Source organism: Colobus angolensis, unplaced genomic scaffold (genome assembly GCF_000951035.1).
Source record: "Colobus angolensis palliatus isolate OR3802 unplaced genomic scaffold, Cang.pa_1.0 Scaffold418, whole genome shotgun sequence".
NCBI classification, from domain to species: Eukaryota; Metazoa; Chordata; class Mammalia; order Primates; family Cercopithecidae; genus Colobus; species Colobus angolensis.
The window spans coordinates 7045-24802 of NW_012117577.1; the positions used below are offsets into that span (position 1 = coordinate 7045).

Sequence of the window (17758 nt, forward strand, 5' to 3'; positions counted from 1 at the left end):
TTAAGAGGTCTTTCTGTCATGAAGCTTACTTTTTGTGGGGTGAAACAACACATGCATTAGTAAATAAACAAGAAAGTGTCAAATATTACTTAATGCTATAAAAAGAATTAAAATTTTGGGCTTTGATAGACAGTGACTGAGTCACCTGTTTTAGATGGGGTGGTCAGGAAAGGCTCCATCTTAGGAGGCATCTTTTAAGCCAGGAGTTCAGTGTGAAGCCAGCTATAGCAACATCAAGGGAAACCATTCCAAGCAGAGGAAACCACTGGGAAGTGGTGTAATTTGAAATCAGTGAGTATAAAACAAAATTAGGGAAAAAGATGAATAAGTGGTTTCATCTCTTTCAATATTATTGGCAGTAGTAATATAGTATTTGAGGCCTGTACTTAGGAATCTACAGAACCCAGTTTTGAGGAAATGTTTGTTTCTTTTTCCTTTCTGCAACCACAGCTAATGCTTTATAAAAACAAACAAAAAAACTTCACGGATAGAAAATATGTCAGGAGAATTTTTCAACGTTGATTACAATTGCTTTTTAACTTTTTTTTCTTTTTTTTTCTGGTACAGGCTAATTTGTTGAGTTTGATTACCTCTGCCACCTCTTCCGAACGGATAAATATCATCTTGTTTCATTTCAGTTTCAGGTTTCTTCTTGTATGGATCACTGATTGAATAATAGATGGCTTTACCTCGTCTCACAGGAGCCTTGCGTTCCTTTTCAAATGTCACCAAGCAGGATAATTATAATGAAGAAGTGGCTGACTTAAAGGTAGATTTGTTAAAGGTAGAAATGTTGAACATTATTATAAATAGACTATGGACAACTATTTGACATTCTTTAGAATTTCTCTATTCTACGTGTTTAACATGGAAGTTTTATCTTGTTTGGTGTAAGACAAAGATGGAGAATGTGTATGCTGCTGTTTCCTATGGGAATACTTACGTTTAGCACCTAAAACCATATTGTCAGGGGGAATAATCAGAACTATGATAATTGAATCCTTTGTTAATTTTTCTTTTGTTCAGCTCCCTACTACAGTTATGTTTGTAGCTTAATCCTGTAATTTACCTCTGGATTATCTGAGTAAGTTTTTAGGTCTCTGGTAAAATTCTTATCAAATGAACAAAAGCAGTGTCTGTACCTTATCAGAAATATGAATATTGATCTCTTGAACTCAGAGGTTGATCTCATATAATGACTTGTCATTATAACTGGTAAGAAAGGCATTTAAAACTTAAGAAACATTGTTAATTTAAAAGCTACTTTATGACTAAAACTTCAGAAATACATTTTAGTAAGAAACAAAAATTAAATGTACATGGACTGCTTTGACATTTAAAGACTGACCCCTGCTTTAGTAATTATGGTATGGAAAATTTCCTTATATGAGTTAATTTTATAATAAATAATGCTAATGTTACCCTTCCTACAAATATAGGTAGATCTCACTAGGTCAGAAATGGGCAATTATTACTTTGGAAGATCATTTTTGTTTTATCGAAGGAACTTCTTCAGTCTCTTTCCTGTATAGGTTCCATGACTACATTTTCTGAATCGCAAATTAGGGCATTTTAGAGGTTTAGCAAGTAATTTCTTCTGATGTATAAACTTATATGAGTCTTATAAAGGTATAAAATAAATTACATATGTAGTTACAAGTTTAATATTATGGAAAAATTAAAAGTATATGTTATCAAGACTTCCAGAAAATTCTAGACATGTACTTATAAGATACTTAAAGGAAAGATTCTTAGAAATGTCTCTGAATGTGGTATATTAGTTTGCACAGAATAACAAAATTAGGTGTTACAAAATCAGTTGATAACAAAATTAGGAATAACAAATTAGGTGGCTTAAACAACAAAGATTTATTTTCTCATAGTTCTGGAGCTAGAAGTCCAAGATCAAGGTGTTGGCAGACTTGGTTTCTTCTGAGGCTTCTTTGTGTGGCTTGCAGTTAAGGCAGCCTCCCTGCTGTGTCCTCACATGATTTGTCCTCTGCACAAGCATATCTAGATACAAGATCTATCAGATAATTAAGTCCCATCCTAATGGCTTTATTTTAACTTAATCAGATAATGATACATGTTATGGAGAAAATGTTATGAATGGTTATAAGATAAAGAGTGGGTAACAACTTATTGGCATGAAGACCTCATTAAGGAAGTAATTTTTTAGCTGAGTTTAAAATGACAAAAAGGGATCTACCGTCATTACGATTAGAACAGAGAGGCCGGGCGTGGTGGCTCAAGCCTGTAATCCCAGCACTTTGGGAGGCCGAGACGGGCGGATCACGAGGTCAGGAGATCGAGACCATCCTGGCTAACACGGTGAAACCCCGTCTTTACTAAAAATACAAAAAACTAGCCGGGCGAGGTGGTGGGCGCCTGTAGTCCCAGCTACTCTGGAGGCTGAGGCAGGAGAATGGCGTAAACCCGGGAGGCGGAGCTTGCAGTGAGCTGAGATCTGGCCACTGCACTCCAGCCCGGGCGACAGAGCAAGACTCCGTCTCAAAACAAACAAACAAACAAAGGAAAGATTAGAACAGAGTATTCCCAACACAGAAAGCAGCATGTGCAAAGACCCAAATCAGGTACTAGCTTGGTAGGTTTGAGGAAGTTGAAGACAGACATATGTTTGACACAGTAATGATGAACTTCATTTTAATATAACTTTTTATGTCAGAAGCTGTTCAATGTATACAAAAGTAAAGAGACAAATAAGATAAACCTTAATGTGCTCATGACTCCATTGTAACAACTTAATTCATTTTATGGCCAATCTTATTTCATCTCTACCTTTGCCCATTCTCCTCTCTCTAAACTCAGAATGACTAGTCTCATTTGAAATTAAAAAATGGAGGCAGGGAAGTAATGGTGAATTATGCATTTTCATCATTCTAACCAGTAGTAAAATTATTGTTTTCTACCTGACCCACTACTTTTTCATTTGGTTTGAAAGCTTCATGAGTTTTCTCTGTGGATCAAAGCCAGAGGTCTGAAATAAAATTTCTATTGTGTTCTGTGGTCAGTTCTTGAGAATGGAAAGATCTGTAGTCTCAAATATACAAAAGCCTCAGAAGAACCCAAACCTGCCAACACCTTGATCTTGAACTTGTAGCTCCAGAACTGTGAGAAAATAAATTTCTCTTGTTTAAGTCACCTAATAGAAAAGAGTGTGTATAGAAAAGAATCTTCCAAATGCCTCACCTGGTCTAGGATCATGGTTAAGAAAGTAATGCTGACTTGAATATATTTGACCCTATCATGGGAGTCTAATTTTCTATAAATGCGTTTCATTAAAAAGCATGACATAAAGCTCTGATTTATATACAGTATAGTCTAAGCTGTATGAAAAACCAGCAATTAGAAAAATGGCAAGATGTGTGATGTTATCAATAACAATAATAATAATATTATCTGAATGTTGAACTTTTTACTTTGCTGTATGAAATGATTTTGTGAGTTTGCAGTGTAATTAAAATTATAAAAAGAAGCTTTTATTAAACATATATTTTAAACAAATAAGAATCTATGAAAACCCATTTAAGGAAAATTGTTTTGTGAGTAGTCAGTTTGGATGTGAATAGATACAACTTTGAATTCTTGTGGGTAGTACCAAGTTGTATAATGTAATGCAAAATATATGTAATCAGTGTTGGAGTTGAGAAAAACTTTAAGCAGTATTTTTCTACATTATGATCTCTTCTTTCAGATAAAACGATCTAAACTTCATGAACAAGTTTTAGATTTGGGCCTGACATGGAAGAAGATAATAAAATTTTTGGATGAAAAACTGGAGAAGAGTAAAATGCGAAGTATAAATGAAGACTTAAAAGATATATTACATGCTGCAAAACAGATAGGTATAGTTTTCTTTTTTCTTTTTTTTTTTTTTAAAGAGAACCAGTAAGGTTCAAAAACAGACTCCTTGTAAACAGCATACTATATAAAGGAAAGCTAAAATTTCCTGGCGTAAGTATTCATAATTATGAAAGACAATCCTGGCCGGGCGCATTGGCTCATGCGTGTAACCCCAGCACCTTGGGAGGTCGAGGCAGGCATATTACTTGAGTTCAGGAGTCTGAGACCAGCCTGGGCAACATGGCAAAACCCTGTCTCTACAAAAAATACAAATAAAATAAACTAGCTGGGTGTGGTGGTGCGCACTTGTAGTCCCAGCAACTCTGGAGGCTGATGTGGGAAAATTACCTGAGCCTGGGAGGTTGAGGCTGTGGTAAGCCAAGATCGCGCCACTGCACTTCAATCTGGGCAACTCGAGTGAGACCCTGTCTCGAACAGAAAAAAAAAGACAGTCCTTATCTATCAACGAGCTTAGGATAGAGAGTGACAGGCTGGGGATAGGCAGAAGTAAATTAGTAATTATAATACTATCAAGCATGAAGGATTTGTAGGAATTCAGGGTTTGAAAACCACTATCTTGATTAAAATAAGGATAAAGTAAATTAAAATTTTAATGTAGCTCTAAGGCAGCTTAAAAGCTGTGTAGCTCAGTTTCTTATTATAGATGCCCACCTAGTACACAGTGAATAACAGCACTTAAACTATACTTTGACTGCTTCACTTCCCTTCCCAGACTAATATTCTTATCAATTGATTATATTTGAAGGAAAATGTAATTTGAAATTATAATATTGTATACTAACTCAGGTTACGTTCCCAAGGTTAAAAATCAAACTAAATGAAACAAATGACTGGAAAAACTCCTGTGTTTGTACATTGGAATTCATCATATTCCAAATTCTGATAACTAAAAAGCATAATTAATACTACTATAGTTCTAGATTTTCCAAATTTAGCAAGTTTATAACTATAAAATGTCCAGACTCCTATTCTGATCGTACATGATCTGGTCTCCCCCCCTCTCTCTGACCTCACTTCATTCTTGCCTTCATTACTGTGTCAAACACATGTCTGTCTTCAGCTTCCTCAAACCTACCAAGCTAGTACCTGATTTGGGTCTTCGCACATGCTGCTCTCTGTGTTGGGAATTCTCTGTTCTAATTTTAATGATGGTAGATCCCTTTTTGTCATTTTAAACTCAGCTAAAAAATTACTTCCTTAATGAGGTCTTCACGCCAATAAGTTGTTACCCAATCACTCTTTATCTTATAACCATTCATAACATTTTCTCCATAATATGTATCATTATCTGACATTTTACTTGTTTATTGTCACTCTGATGTAAGTTTCATGAGAATAGGATCTTATTCTTCTTGTTAAACTCTCCATCTCCAGTGCTTATACTAGAACCCAGGATATTTTAGGGTCTTAATAAAAATTCATTTCTTAAATAAATGAAAAAAATGTTCTCAGGTGATTCCTTGGTGGAGAGAGAATTTGGATCTTTACCTTACCATATGCTTGCTGGTTGGCAATTTTATTCCATATACCAGCTCTGGATTGTGTTTCTGTTACATCTCATAGACTTGAAAACTTTCTTATGGTCATCAAATCTATACATTTTTTTTTCAAATATGTTAACTTTTAAAAATATGTCATTTAAATATCATTGGTCTGTAACCTAGTATGATATTTAATTGAATGTCCTCATTGTTTTAAGTTCTGAAAGTATAAAATGTCTCATGGTTGTGCAGTTAGATTTTTAGAAGTTCAAGGACATTAGTAAAAATTGAGTTTGCTTAAGCCTAGGGGCAATATAGCACACTTTGATGAGATTTATAATAGCATTTGGCATAGATTTAGACTTTATATTTTAAGAATACAGAGGCAGGTTGTTTGAAAAATAGTGGCGAAAATGCAGTCTTCCACATCACCTTGACTAGGGTCTTAACCCTCCTGGTCTTCATCACATCTTCATTTGTAAGATGTTGAGGCCACCAGAATCTGACTAAAGTACTTTTCAAAAACTATACAGAGTGTCCTTCCTCTTCTTTAGTTCTATTATAAAAATGCCTCAGAATACTGAGCAAAAATGTAATGATGTATTGAGCTTATTCAGTACCATGAGTAAGTTATTTCTTTACCTAAATGATGTGGAATTTAAGATTTAAAAAATGAAAACCCTTTAGATTGCTTTCTCCAGATATGTCTGGCCACAAGTTAGAAAACATTGTTTTAAATACCAGTCATTAAATATAATTCTGGGGATTGTACCTGTGGTGAAGTAAATACCTGATTCATACTTAGGGACTGATCACCTGGCCTGTGTGTTTAATGGATTATTTTGAGATTAATGTCTCAAAATAATATTTATCAGACAAATAAAATCTTAAGTTGGATGTAGGCAAATTCTAAATGTATTATACCCATTTTTAAATGCTATGCTTAAGTTAAATAACTATTAGCTTTAGTGAAACTTCCCTTCTGGATGAAAATGCTGATACTGGAAATGTAATTAAAGCTACCAGCTTTGAAAGGATTAGTCTCATGTGGAAAATGTCCCTGTCATTTCTCTTATATTTATCTTCTAGCATAGATAATTTTGGTATAATTGTATTAAAAAGGTTAAGCAAGAGAATAAAGAAAAAATATTTCACTTGAATATGATATTATGAGACAAGGCTATGCATATTGTTTAATCTGGACAATTGACGTTACGCTGGAGGAAATATCAGAGGACATCTTGTCTAATGCCTTCATTTTGTATGTGAAGAAACAAACAGGGCCCATTAAAGTTAAGTAAATCCTGTGGTTTGTATGTCTTGAAAGCAGGCCTAGATCTAAATTCTGAAATAGGAATATGATAGAAATCCTAGATTTTTACCTTTTCTTTCCTTGTAGTTAGAGGTCATGTCCTAGTAAGTCTACGTTTCAACTCTTCTTAAATTTACTCTGTATATTTACCATTGCCCCATTTCAGCCTTTTACCACCACATGTCTGAACTACTTCAGTAATCATTTGCGTTAGCCTTCCTTTCTCATCCACCTTCTTCACTGTCACTAGACTGATCTTTGTCAAAGGCAAAGCTCATTTTTATTCCCAGCTTAGCTTTTAGATGAGATTCTTTAGAATGATACATAAAACTCCTTTATGAGTTGACACGATTTACTTTTTTATCTCTTTGCCATTGGATCACATGCAACCTTTATGCCAACATATGCAGTGTTTACTGTCTGAATTTCCTGAACAGTACATAATGCTTTTCCTCTCTCTTTTATGTGTTAAAATAACTTTCCCCATTCTATTATACATACTTTTTTAGAGTACTTGTTGTTTCATAATTATTTTCCTGTCTTCTCCCTTCACAGTGGTGAAGTCTCTGATAGACTGTGAATGCTTTAATGAAACAGATATTACAGGAGTCACAGCATCTTTCTACTCCATTGCCTAATATGCTGCAAGGGATCCAGTAGATGTTCAATAAACAAATGAAGTATTGAGAATCCAACTCAAAGTTCTCGGTGGTCTTCACTACCTGTAATGCTGATGATGTCTTACAAGTGGCAGTTTCTCTCTTTTTTGTTATTTTTAAGTATTCCTCCTATCACTCCCAAGCCCACAATTTACATGTGTATATTCCCATACCTTTTTACAGTTTGATTCTTCCCTTAAGATTATTTTAATAATAAAATTTAGTTTTATGGAGAAAATATATAAATTATTTAAAAATAGTATTCTTCGTCCTTAATTTTAGTGTATTTAAATACTCATTGTAGGCATAGCTGTCTCCTTCTTGAATGTTGAAGAATATAGTCTATATTCTGTTGTCAATGAAACTTTTTCAGTGTATTTTATGTGCTGTAAGTGTAAACATTTTTTAAAATAAGTCAAGATTGAAACTAGTAATCAAAATGCATTATGTATTAGGCATACATCTGTTACTTAAGAATTTAAATTATTTCATGAGGCTAGTAAGATTTGCACAGTGTAGACAGAAACTAAGATGGGGGCCAAGAGTAGTGGACAAGTGGGGAGAAAGACCCTACCATTCCGTAATCAACTCTCTTAACTGTCTAACTGAATATCTCTTAAAAGAGCCAGAACAGAATGTTTGAACTTGTCCCAGAGTGCATTGATCTAATGATTTTGCTGTAGTATGGATACAAATCAAGACTCAGCCAGAACTGAACTAGTTTATTTCACTATTCAACTTATTTTGTCTTACAAAGACCTATTTGTTTTGCTTTTTCTAATTTATAAGTCCCTATTTGTATGAGTTTTGACTTTTTATGCATCTTACCTTTAATAACTTCATCTTTAAGAAAAGTATGAATCAAAAAGTAGGTTGGACAGGAGTGGCTTATAAAGTGTGGTTTAGGGCATTTGTAAATCCATTGTAGTTTGTGAGTTATCAAGGAAGTAAGATTTTGCTGTTAAAAAATGAGGAATCAAAATCTAGGGTGGAAAGCCATTTATAAAGCAATGACTGGAATAGGAAGTGTAAAAAGATATTAGCAGAACCTGCAATTTTGTCTACGGACATAATAGTAGACATTTAGAATTATAAAGGCCTGTTAAAGGGGTATAGCAGTGTTTGTGACAGTTATTTTGAAAATTGCCGATTGCAAAATAGTTCAAAGAGTTTTGCTTCCCACAAAGTGGCAGACAGGGTAATGTGGAACAACCCTCTACAGAGAATACCTAGAAAAACTGCAAAATACAAAGTTTGTTTGACTGTATTAGAGAAGTTACCAGGGCAGTGAAGATTTTTGGGGCCAAGATGTGGAAGCAGAAACTAACCCAGAAAATGTGATCCTGGCATTTGGGCTACTTTTTCCTAGAAGTGAATTGTCCATTCCAGAAGAGGAGGCTGGATGGAAAAGAGAAGGATGAGAAGATGAGCAGAGCTTCTGACAGATTCAGAGGACTAAGATGACAAAAATGACTAAAATGGACAAAAGAGGAAATAGAAAATCTGAATATTTGACTATTAAATGAATTTAATCTGTAATTAAAAACCTTAGCTACAAAGAAATCTATATACTATGATGGCTTTAATGGAGAATGTCATAATGTCATCTAGAAAGGTATGAGAGTACTATTGTAGATAAAAAGAGGTTAAAGGCATATAACAATCAAAATGTAATGTATGATCCTTGATTGACTCTTGAATCAGAAAAAAATTACATATTTTTGGGGCCATTGGAGAAATCTGAATATAGGCTGGATGTCATTAGGTAATATTAGATCTCAGGTGTAATAATGTTGTGGCTATGTAAGAGGATATCCTAAATCTCAGGAGAAGCATACCGTAGTATATATAGTGAAATCTCATGAAGATTAAAATGTACTGTCAAATGTGTCAGCAAAAGAAATACACATGATGTGTGTGTGATCAAATGTTGGATTACACACAATGAGTGGATTAATAAATATGAGAAGATAGGGTGATTTGCTGTAAAGTAATAAAGGTTTAAAAATTACGTGATTATTCAGTAGAGAAAAAGCATTTTATGAATATCTAACATTACTTATGATAAAAATTCTCAACAAAGTAGGAACAGAAGGAGATTTTGTTAATCTGATAAGCAGTAGCTATAAAACACTTAGAACAAACATACTTAATAGTACAAAGTTAGAAGCTTCCCTGAGGTATGGAATTAGTCACAAATGCCTGTTACCACTTCTGTTTCTCACCATATTAAAAATCCTTGCTAACATAATATGGCAAGAAAAAGTAAGGGCATAAAGACTGGAAGAAAAAAAAAAAACTTTCCATTTTTCACATGACTGTACCTGTAGAAAATGAATTTAACAAGGTTAATATAAAAATCAATTTTATTTCTACTTACTAGAAGCACATTAAAGTTACATTTATCTTTATGTAACTTAATACATTTTACCTTAAATTTTATAGATTTTAATTTATTTTATATTTATAAAAGCATCAAATAGGAATACATTTTACAAAAAGTAAGCAAGACTTCTTCATGGAAAACTAATATTACTGAGAGAATTTAAAAAAATCTAAATAAACAGAGGGATATACCAAGGATTGGAAGACTCACTTTTAATGATATATTTTTTACGCAGATTGATCTATAGATTCAATGCTATCCTGAGCACAGTCTTATGTTTGAGGGTGTGTGTGTGTGTGTGTGTGTGTGTATGTGTGTATGTGTGGAAATTGACAAGGTAATATGAAAGTTATATGGAAATTCAAAGGCAAAGAGCAGCCTGGTTAACTGTGAAAAATAAAGAGGGAAAACTTATTCTAGTAGATATTAAAACTTATTATAAAGATAAGTAGACAGTGTGGTGTTGGTCCAAGAATAGGCAAATAGACTAGTATGACAGAATATAGCCCAGAAACAAACCTACAGATAGAAGTATACTTGATTTATAATGAAGGCCAAACAATAGTGAGACAAGGCTATTTTTTCAGTATATGGTGCTGGGTCAACTGCATAGATGAAAAAAAGTATCTATTTTAAAAATAATTTTAAACAGCCTACAAAATTAAGCATGACACACAAAACAATACATCTTCTAAAAGATGTAAAAGAGTGTCTTCAGGATCTTGGTATGTGCCAAAATTTATCAAATAGAGAACAAAAAGTACAAAGGGAATGATTAAGTTGGACTGTAGTAAAATTAATGCCTTCTATTTATTAAGAGTAAAAAGGCAAAACATAGAGTGGGAGAATATAGCTTCAAGATATATAACCAAAAAGAGAGCTTGTATCCAGATTAAATACGAGCTCCTACAAATCAATAATGAAAGGACAGCTAATCCTATAAAAACATGAGTAAGAGCTTTGAACAAGGACTGCACAGGAGATAATTGGCCAGTAAACATGAAAAAGGCTTCAGCTTCATTGGTAGTTAAGGATATGGCACTACATGCCCATTAGAATGGTTAAAATGAAAAAGACTGACGTACTTATTGTTAGGATCAAGAATGTGAAACAGGAATTTTCGTTCACTGCTGCTAGAGTTCACAGTTGGCACAACCACTTTGCGTAACTGTTTGACAGTGTCTACCATTACCTACTGTGGTTGGATAAGTGAAATTTTAAATCTTAGAACATCAATGTCCAATAAAAATGCTTGTACATACATGTATATCAAAAATATGTGCATTCATGGCAACATTATTTGTGATAGCCTTAATGTAGAAACAACCCAGTTCATTGTTAAAAAGCTTAAGTTGTTGTATGTAGACTGCCTTATAGCAATTACAGATTACAACTATGTATAACATTGTAAGTGAATCTTATAATGTTGACAAAAGAAGCCATACAATACATATTATGATTCCATTAATATAAAATTGAAAACTAGGCATGACAGTCTCTGGTTTTAGAAGTCAGGATAGTGGGTACTCTTGAGGAAGGAGGTAGTGACTAGGAGTGAATGTGAGGGAGGTTTCTGGGGAGCTGATAATGTTCTGATTCTTGAAGTAGTTAACCAGATTACACAGGTGTGTTCATTTTTTTGATAATTCTTTGAGCTGTATGTGTACTGTATATTGTTGTAGTCAATAAAAAGAATTACTATGCTTTATATATTACATAAATTAAAAATGAAATATTTCAGATTGATAAGTAACATGCTGTGTATTTATTTAGCTTGAGGTTTGGCTATCATGGTGAGAACTCCTATGTACCATGCTCAGGCCCTGGTTAACCGGTATCATAAATATAATAAATTGGTGTTTTTCATTCTCATGCCTATTTTTATATTTGTGTTACATATTTATACATCCATAAATATATGTATTAGGAGTATATTCAGCTCAAATATCAAAACCTATTGTAGTGATAAAGACACCAAGTGGGTTAATTTGTTTCATCTGACAAGTTACCTATGTAGCTTGATAATGGTAGGGCTCAAGTCTGTGCTAATGATTTGGCCTTTTCACATTTGTTGCCTTTTATTCACCAAATAATCTGCTCCACATCTAGGCATTATATCTGTGTACTTGATGCAACTATATTTCTTGTACTGTCTTTATTTGCTTTTCAGTTTCCTAACTTTTTTATAGTTTGGGATAATTTCAAAGTATCAGTTAATATATGTGGGTACAAATTCAGTTCTGTCAGTTACTAGTGGGTAGCTAGTTAATCACTACACCTCTTTTCTATAATATGATGATAACAGTTCTCACCCTCTGTAGTTGTTGTGATGTTAAGTAGTAGTATAAAGTGCCTAGGGTTAATCTGATAAGTGGCTGTCAATGAATAATTTTATTATAACTTAGATGTGCTAATAACCATTAGTAAACAAATAGTTCCTTCTATGGTTTAAATGTTATGACAGATGTAATGTGTCCAGTGATTTACTGGTTCAAAGGGCAGGAAACTGCTTAGGTAAGTCAGGAAACAAGTCAGAAGGTAACACTGGACAGCATTATATTGTGTTTTGAATGTTTCAAAGACAGAGGTGTTATATTTATGTCCATTTTACAAGAGAAATTTTTAAAAAGCTGGATAACTATAAAAATCAAGAGGACTTTGCAAATGTATCAGCTGTGTAAATAGGCAATTCAGATTACCTGGGAATATAGCTAAACAATTGTAAACAGAATGGATACTGGCTGGGTACAGTGGCTTACGCCTGTAATCCCAGAATTGGGAGGCCGAGGCGGGTGGATCGCTTGAACTCAGGAGTTTGAGACTAGCCTGGACAACATGGTGAAACCCCATCTCTACAAAATATACATAAACAATTAGCCAGGCATGGTAGCGCATGTCTGTAGTCCCAGCTACTCGGGAGGCTGAGTTTGGAGGATAACTTGAGTCCAGGAGGCAGAGTCCAGGAGGTAGAGGCTGGAGTGAGCCAAGATCATGCCTCTGCACTCCAGACTGGGTGACAGACAGACCCTGTCTCCAAAAAAGAAATAAAAGTTCTGACAAATTGCTTTAGTTTATTAGTAGATTATTTTTCATTAACAAATTATGATTCCTGAAATATAAGAAAATTTAAAACTGCATTCCTTAGTAGAGGCATTTTAAAAGTGATACTTTTAAATAGTATTATGAGTATAATATTACTATGCATCTGATATATGGATGCAATGCTAAAGTGTATACTTTAATCTTTTTTGTTTGTTTTTCCCTTGATGTTAAAAAAGTCTAAAATGGCAGTAAAATCTCAGTGAGCTATGTGATTTGTTTTAATTTCTTTAGTGATGCTCAAAATGATGGTTTTATTATAGGAAGCTTTTATATGAAATCTAATTCAGACTTTTATGTTAGCTGTTTGGTTGCCTGGGAAGTTACATTGTAATTTGATGCAGGGTTTTATACTACTGGAAAGGTAATATAGTGGCTGGTTGCTGCCTTAAAGTTGCAAGTTGAGTATTCACATTTTGTAATGAATGTACATAAAATTAAATGGCTGTTTTTAAAACACAGGGAAATGCCTTGAACTAATTTTAATCTTTTGTACTACTACTCTTTTTTTCTAACAAATATCTTTGTTTGCTTTCCTTTATTTGCTCATCTCAAAGGCAACAGTCTTTATGTAAATGTAGTAATAATTTTAACATTTAAGTAACTCCTTCAAATCACTATATTGAACATTTCTTGAATACGTTTCCTGTGTAATGCAAGGTATTGCTAAAGGTGCTTTCATGCACAGAAAGAGTTATATACTCTAAAATACATGAGTCTTATTATACTAAATTACATTACTTAGGCAATTTTAAAATTATATCACAGAAATTGTTCATTTTATTCCCCGAAAAGCCACATGGAAAATGCCTACCTCTGTTAGCTCAAAAGTTTGATAATTTTGTGATCATTTGAAAGATGTTTTAATACTCTCCCCCTCAAAAAAAAGAAGTACCTGGCTTGTTCTTGTAGCATCAGTATGTTTTGTAATCTCTGTGTCTGAGTTTTTCTGTAAAAAGGAGGAAAATATTAGCAAGATTCATGAGACTAGTTTAGATATTGTACTGTTTAATCATTACACTAATTGGAAATGAACAGGAATATACAGAGGGAAAAATTATGGAGACATGATATATTTTATATTGAAGTTGAATCATTTTTGTATTTTGTTAAATAATGTACTTTGTTGTATCTAATGTTGTAGGTAAGGTCCTGTATTTTACATATTTGTAAAAGAAAACATCATAATACCAGATTCGAAAAAATCAGTGAATCTCTGAGGATTTAACTGGTCAAGGAACTCATTTATTGACAGCTTCTAAATTGAATACTTATTGACTGGGTACAGTGGCTCACGCCTGTAATCCCAGCCCTTTGGGAGGCCGAGATATGTGGATCACCCGAACTCAGGAGTTTGAGACCAGCCTGGGCCATATGGTGAAACGACTCTACAAAAAAATATAAAAATTAGCTAGGCATAGTGGCGTGTGCCTGTACTCCCAGCTGCTCAGGAGGCTGAGATTGGAGAATCACTTGAGCCCAGGAGGCGAAGGTTGCAGGGAGCTGAGATTGCGTCACTGCACTCCAGCCTGGGTAACAGAGCAAGACTCCATCTCAAAACTGCACTTCAGTCTGGGTGACAGAGCAAGACTCTGTCTCAAAAAAAATAAAAAAATACTTATCAATTATGGATGCAAGTGATTGATATTTTATTTCAATCTTTAAAATTTTCTATTCATCCTTTTCCCAAGATTCCCCAACTATTAAAGTAGGCTACAGAAAAAAGTGACAACTTAAAACCATTTAATTCTTAATATTTTGAATCAAAAGAAAACAGATGTAAATAGTGTGTTGAGGATGACTGACAATTGTAAACATCATTTAACTCTTTGATTTTAAAAAATTATGATCTTATAGTAACAACTAAATATATAGTTTTATATGGTTAGTTTCTATGTAAAGTTTTTTTTTTTTTAAGTTTGAAAATTATTTATAATAAAAGAGCACCAGTCAGCCAGCCAAGCTGAGTTCTGATCATGCTCTGCTACTTAATAGTGAGTTTTGGCAAGCCTCTTTCACTTTTGACTTTTTTTTTTTTTTTTAATTCTGGGAAGTGCCTTGTAGCTTACTGTGCATTTCACAACCCATTTCCTCTCAATATAACTGCAAAGTAGGATTAGTATTTCTTCTTAATAAAAGTATTGTAGGGACTTTCTAAGTGCATCCTTTTAAATGTGTTACAGTTGAAGTGCCAGGTGGGCAGAGGCAGTTTTCCGGTTTACAGCTTATGTTATTCAGTGTTTTATGGACAGAAAGATACCCATGTATGTAGTTTTCTAGAGTAGTTTCTTTAAAAGTTTGGAGTTCTTAAGTTTTATATAAACTTTTCGACAGTTGATTAGTTTATCAACTTATCTGTGGCCAAATCTAAACTTAAAATCCTGATTCCTCTTCGAAAGGTGAACATAGTGAGTGATATGAAGCAGATAGAAAAAGCTTTAAGAATTGGGTGCAAATGTTAACTTACCAAAGATCATAAACCTAATCGTTTGTATTATTACTTAAATTACATATGGAATATAAAGAGAAGTGAACAAAAGGCTATTTTGGAACAGGATTCTCACAGTTAATGTAACATGTTCAATTTTGGATTTAGTGTCAGAAAACAAGAACATGACTATAACACCTTTCTACTTTAGAAGTGTACCACAAGTGTTGTCCAAAGCCGTCCCATCTCTCCCTTCCGATGTGGCCTATTGGGTGGTGATTCAGCCTGCTCATGGAGAATCGCTTAGTATTTCCCTGCCAATTACATTTTTGTTGAAGGTAGGTTGGGCCTTGGATAGCTTTGGCTAATTAGACAACTGACTACATCATTTTCGTCAGATGTGTTGTCTACATTTTACAAACTCTTATCATGCATTTTAGTCACCAAAAAAAACATTGAGTGGGCTGTACGAGCAAGTTGTGATGCATCCTTTGCGGCTGCAGCACCTGGAGTCCTTAGTCTGCTCCAATCTGATCCGCGCTCTCATCCGGGCAGCGTGCTAACAGCCGGTCTCTTACGCCAACACGTCATCTCAAGTCGACAATGTGCTGGAAAGCATGTTGGTGCCCCTTAGGAAAGACAAGCAGGTGTGGTTGCAGGAAGGTGGTGGAAGTGGACGTTACCATCTCATGTTTTGGTGCCCTGAAAAAGTTCATTGTTTTCAGACTGCGATAGTCATTATTTATGTTGTGTAGCCATTCATGTCAACAAATAGTGCTGGCTAGTGGAACTCCCAGAACAGTAAGGCATATAGAGATTCTCTCTTGAGATACTGCTTTGTGGTATGAACACGTGTCCATTTCACATAGCTTGTGCAGAAGGAGAGTTAGTAATTAGGGTAGAATATTAACATTTATGAAACACCACAACCCAGCTAGGTTTAAATATTTTTAAGTATTTGTGATTTTTGAAATTATAGTTTTAAGTTAATGGTTATTAAAAATTTGAAACTCCAAAAAAGTAACCTTTGATCTTTGTTGATGTTTCCATGAGTCTACAATTATTTTCTCTTCAAACATGGGCTTATAACTTTTTCACCCACTCTTAATGGACTTTTTAAAGGCAAGATACGTAAATTTGCTACATTATATTTAGTGAATGTAATATGTGGCTGTATCAGAATTCAACCAGTAACCTAATAATGGATATTTAAGTTAAATACACTTTTACGTTACATAATAAGGCTATTCTTCAACTATTTTATTTCTTAAGGTGACCTATTTATTTTTAAAATTTATTTTGTAAACATGAATTAGAAATAAGTTCTACTTTCTAGGAATTTACAGGGAATCAGTGTGACATAGGGGAAATAATTTGTTTAGGAGTTAGAAGACTACTGTTAATCTTGTTTAATAACGTAATAGCTATTTGATCTTTCCCTAATTACTCAAATTCTGTTTCCATTTAACATCTATAAAATGGAGATACTTTTGTTAGGACAAAGTGAGATAATTATGTGAAAGTTTTTAGTAAATTATTATTTTAAAAAAAATCCCAAGATATAAAGTGATAACAATACTATCTTTACAAAAAATATATATTTAAAATGGTAGATGTTTGTAAATGTGAATTCCATTTTTGCTCAGACTTTAGTAATCAGTTGTATCAACCCTTTTAAATTATCTGTAGAAACACTATAATCCCCAAATTATCCAAAACCTGTTTTACAAGTTATAAGTAAAATGTATAGAATGAATAAATAAATGTACATAAATGCATAAAGGCTATTGAATTAATTTAAAAACACTATAGAAGATTTTCAGATATTTTCTTAAATACTAAGAATAATTGTATGTCAGATAATTGTGTAAATTATTTATAACAGTAAAAGTAGACTTCATACTTGAACAAATTGGAAACACAAGTTGTAAAATTGCTTATTTTCCTACATATCAATTGTTAATCTTCTACACATGACTGAATAGCAGACAAAGTAAAAAGTGACTGAGGCAGTTTGGTGTAGTATACAAATACTAGCCTGGTGTCAGTGAGGCCTGAGTCTAGTTTGAATCAACTAATCTTTGTGGAGCCACCTATTTGGGGCTAAGTACAGTGAGGAATACTACAGTGGTATTGTCATCAATACCATTTACAATGTATTCAACGTTGTACTCATCTTGAAAGAGGCGGTTGAGCTGTATTCTGAAACATGGGTAGAATTTGAAAAATCAGAGGCCTTGAAGAAGATTCAGTATGATATAGAAATAGGCATAGAGTGGGGTAGAACATGGTTTTTGGTTAAGAAATTCTTTTTGGCTGGAGCAGGAAATGTATAATACCTAATAAGACTGGAAAATAAAATGCTGGGATCAGCTTCTGGTAGTGTAGAAGCTTGGATCAAGCTATAGTAAGCTGTTGAAGATTTGTGAATAATAATATTGGAGTCATGTTTCCTTCCTTCTTTCCTTTTTTTTTTCTTTTCTTTCTTCCTTTTTTTTTTTTTTTTTT

The 17758-nt window shown here is 33.7% G+C and overlaps 1 protein-coding gene across 2 annotated transcripts in view; it reads left to right on the forward strand.

The window, feature by feature from the left end:
* Positions 1 to 636: 636 nt before the first annotated feature.
* Positions 637 to 17758, forward strand: part of ASCC3 (activating signal cointegrator 1 complex subunit 3) — a 367201-nt gene continuing 350079 nt past the window's right edge. The window contains exons 1-3 of one of the 2 annotated variants that reach the window (XM_011956429.1): positions 637 to 769; positions 3716 to 3866; positions 8707 to 11595. In XM_011956429.1, the coding sequence (XP_011811819.1) occupies positions 680 to 769; positions 3716 to 3866; positions 8707 to 8801 (336 nt within the window). In that variant the 5' untranslated portion in view covers positions 637 to 679 and the 3' untranslated portion in view covers positions 8802 to 11595. Of the gene's footprint in view, positions 770 to 3715; positions 3867 to 8706; positions 11596 to 17758 lie in introns of those variants that run through there. The other variant, XM_011956428.1, reaches the window with a different exon arrangement.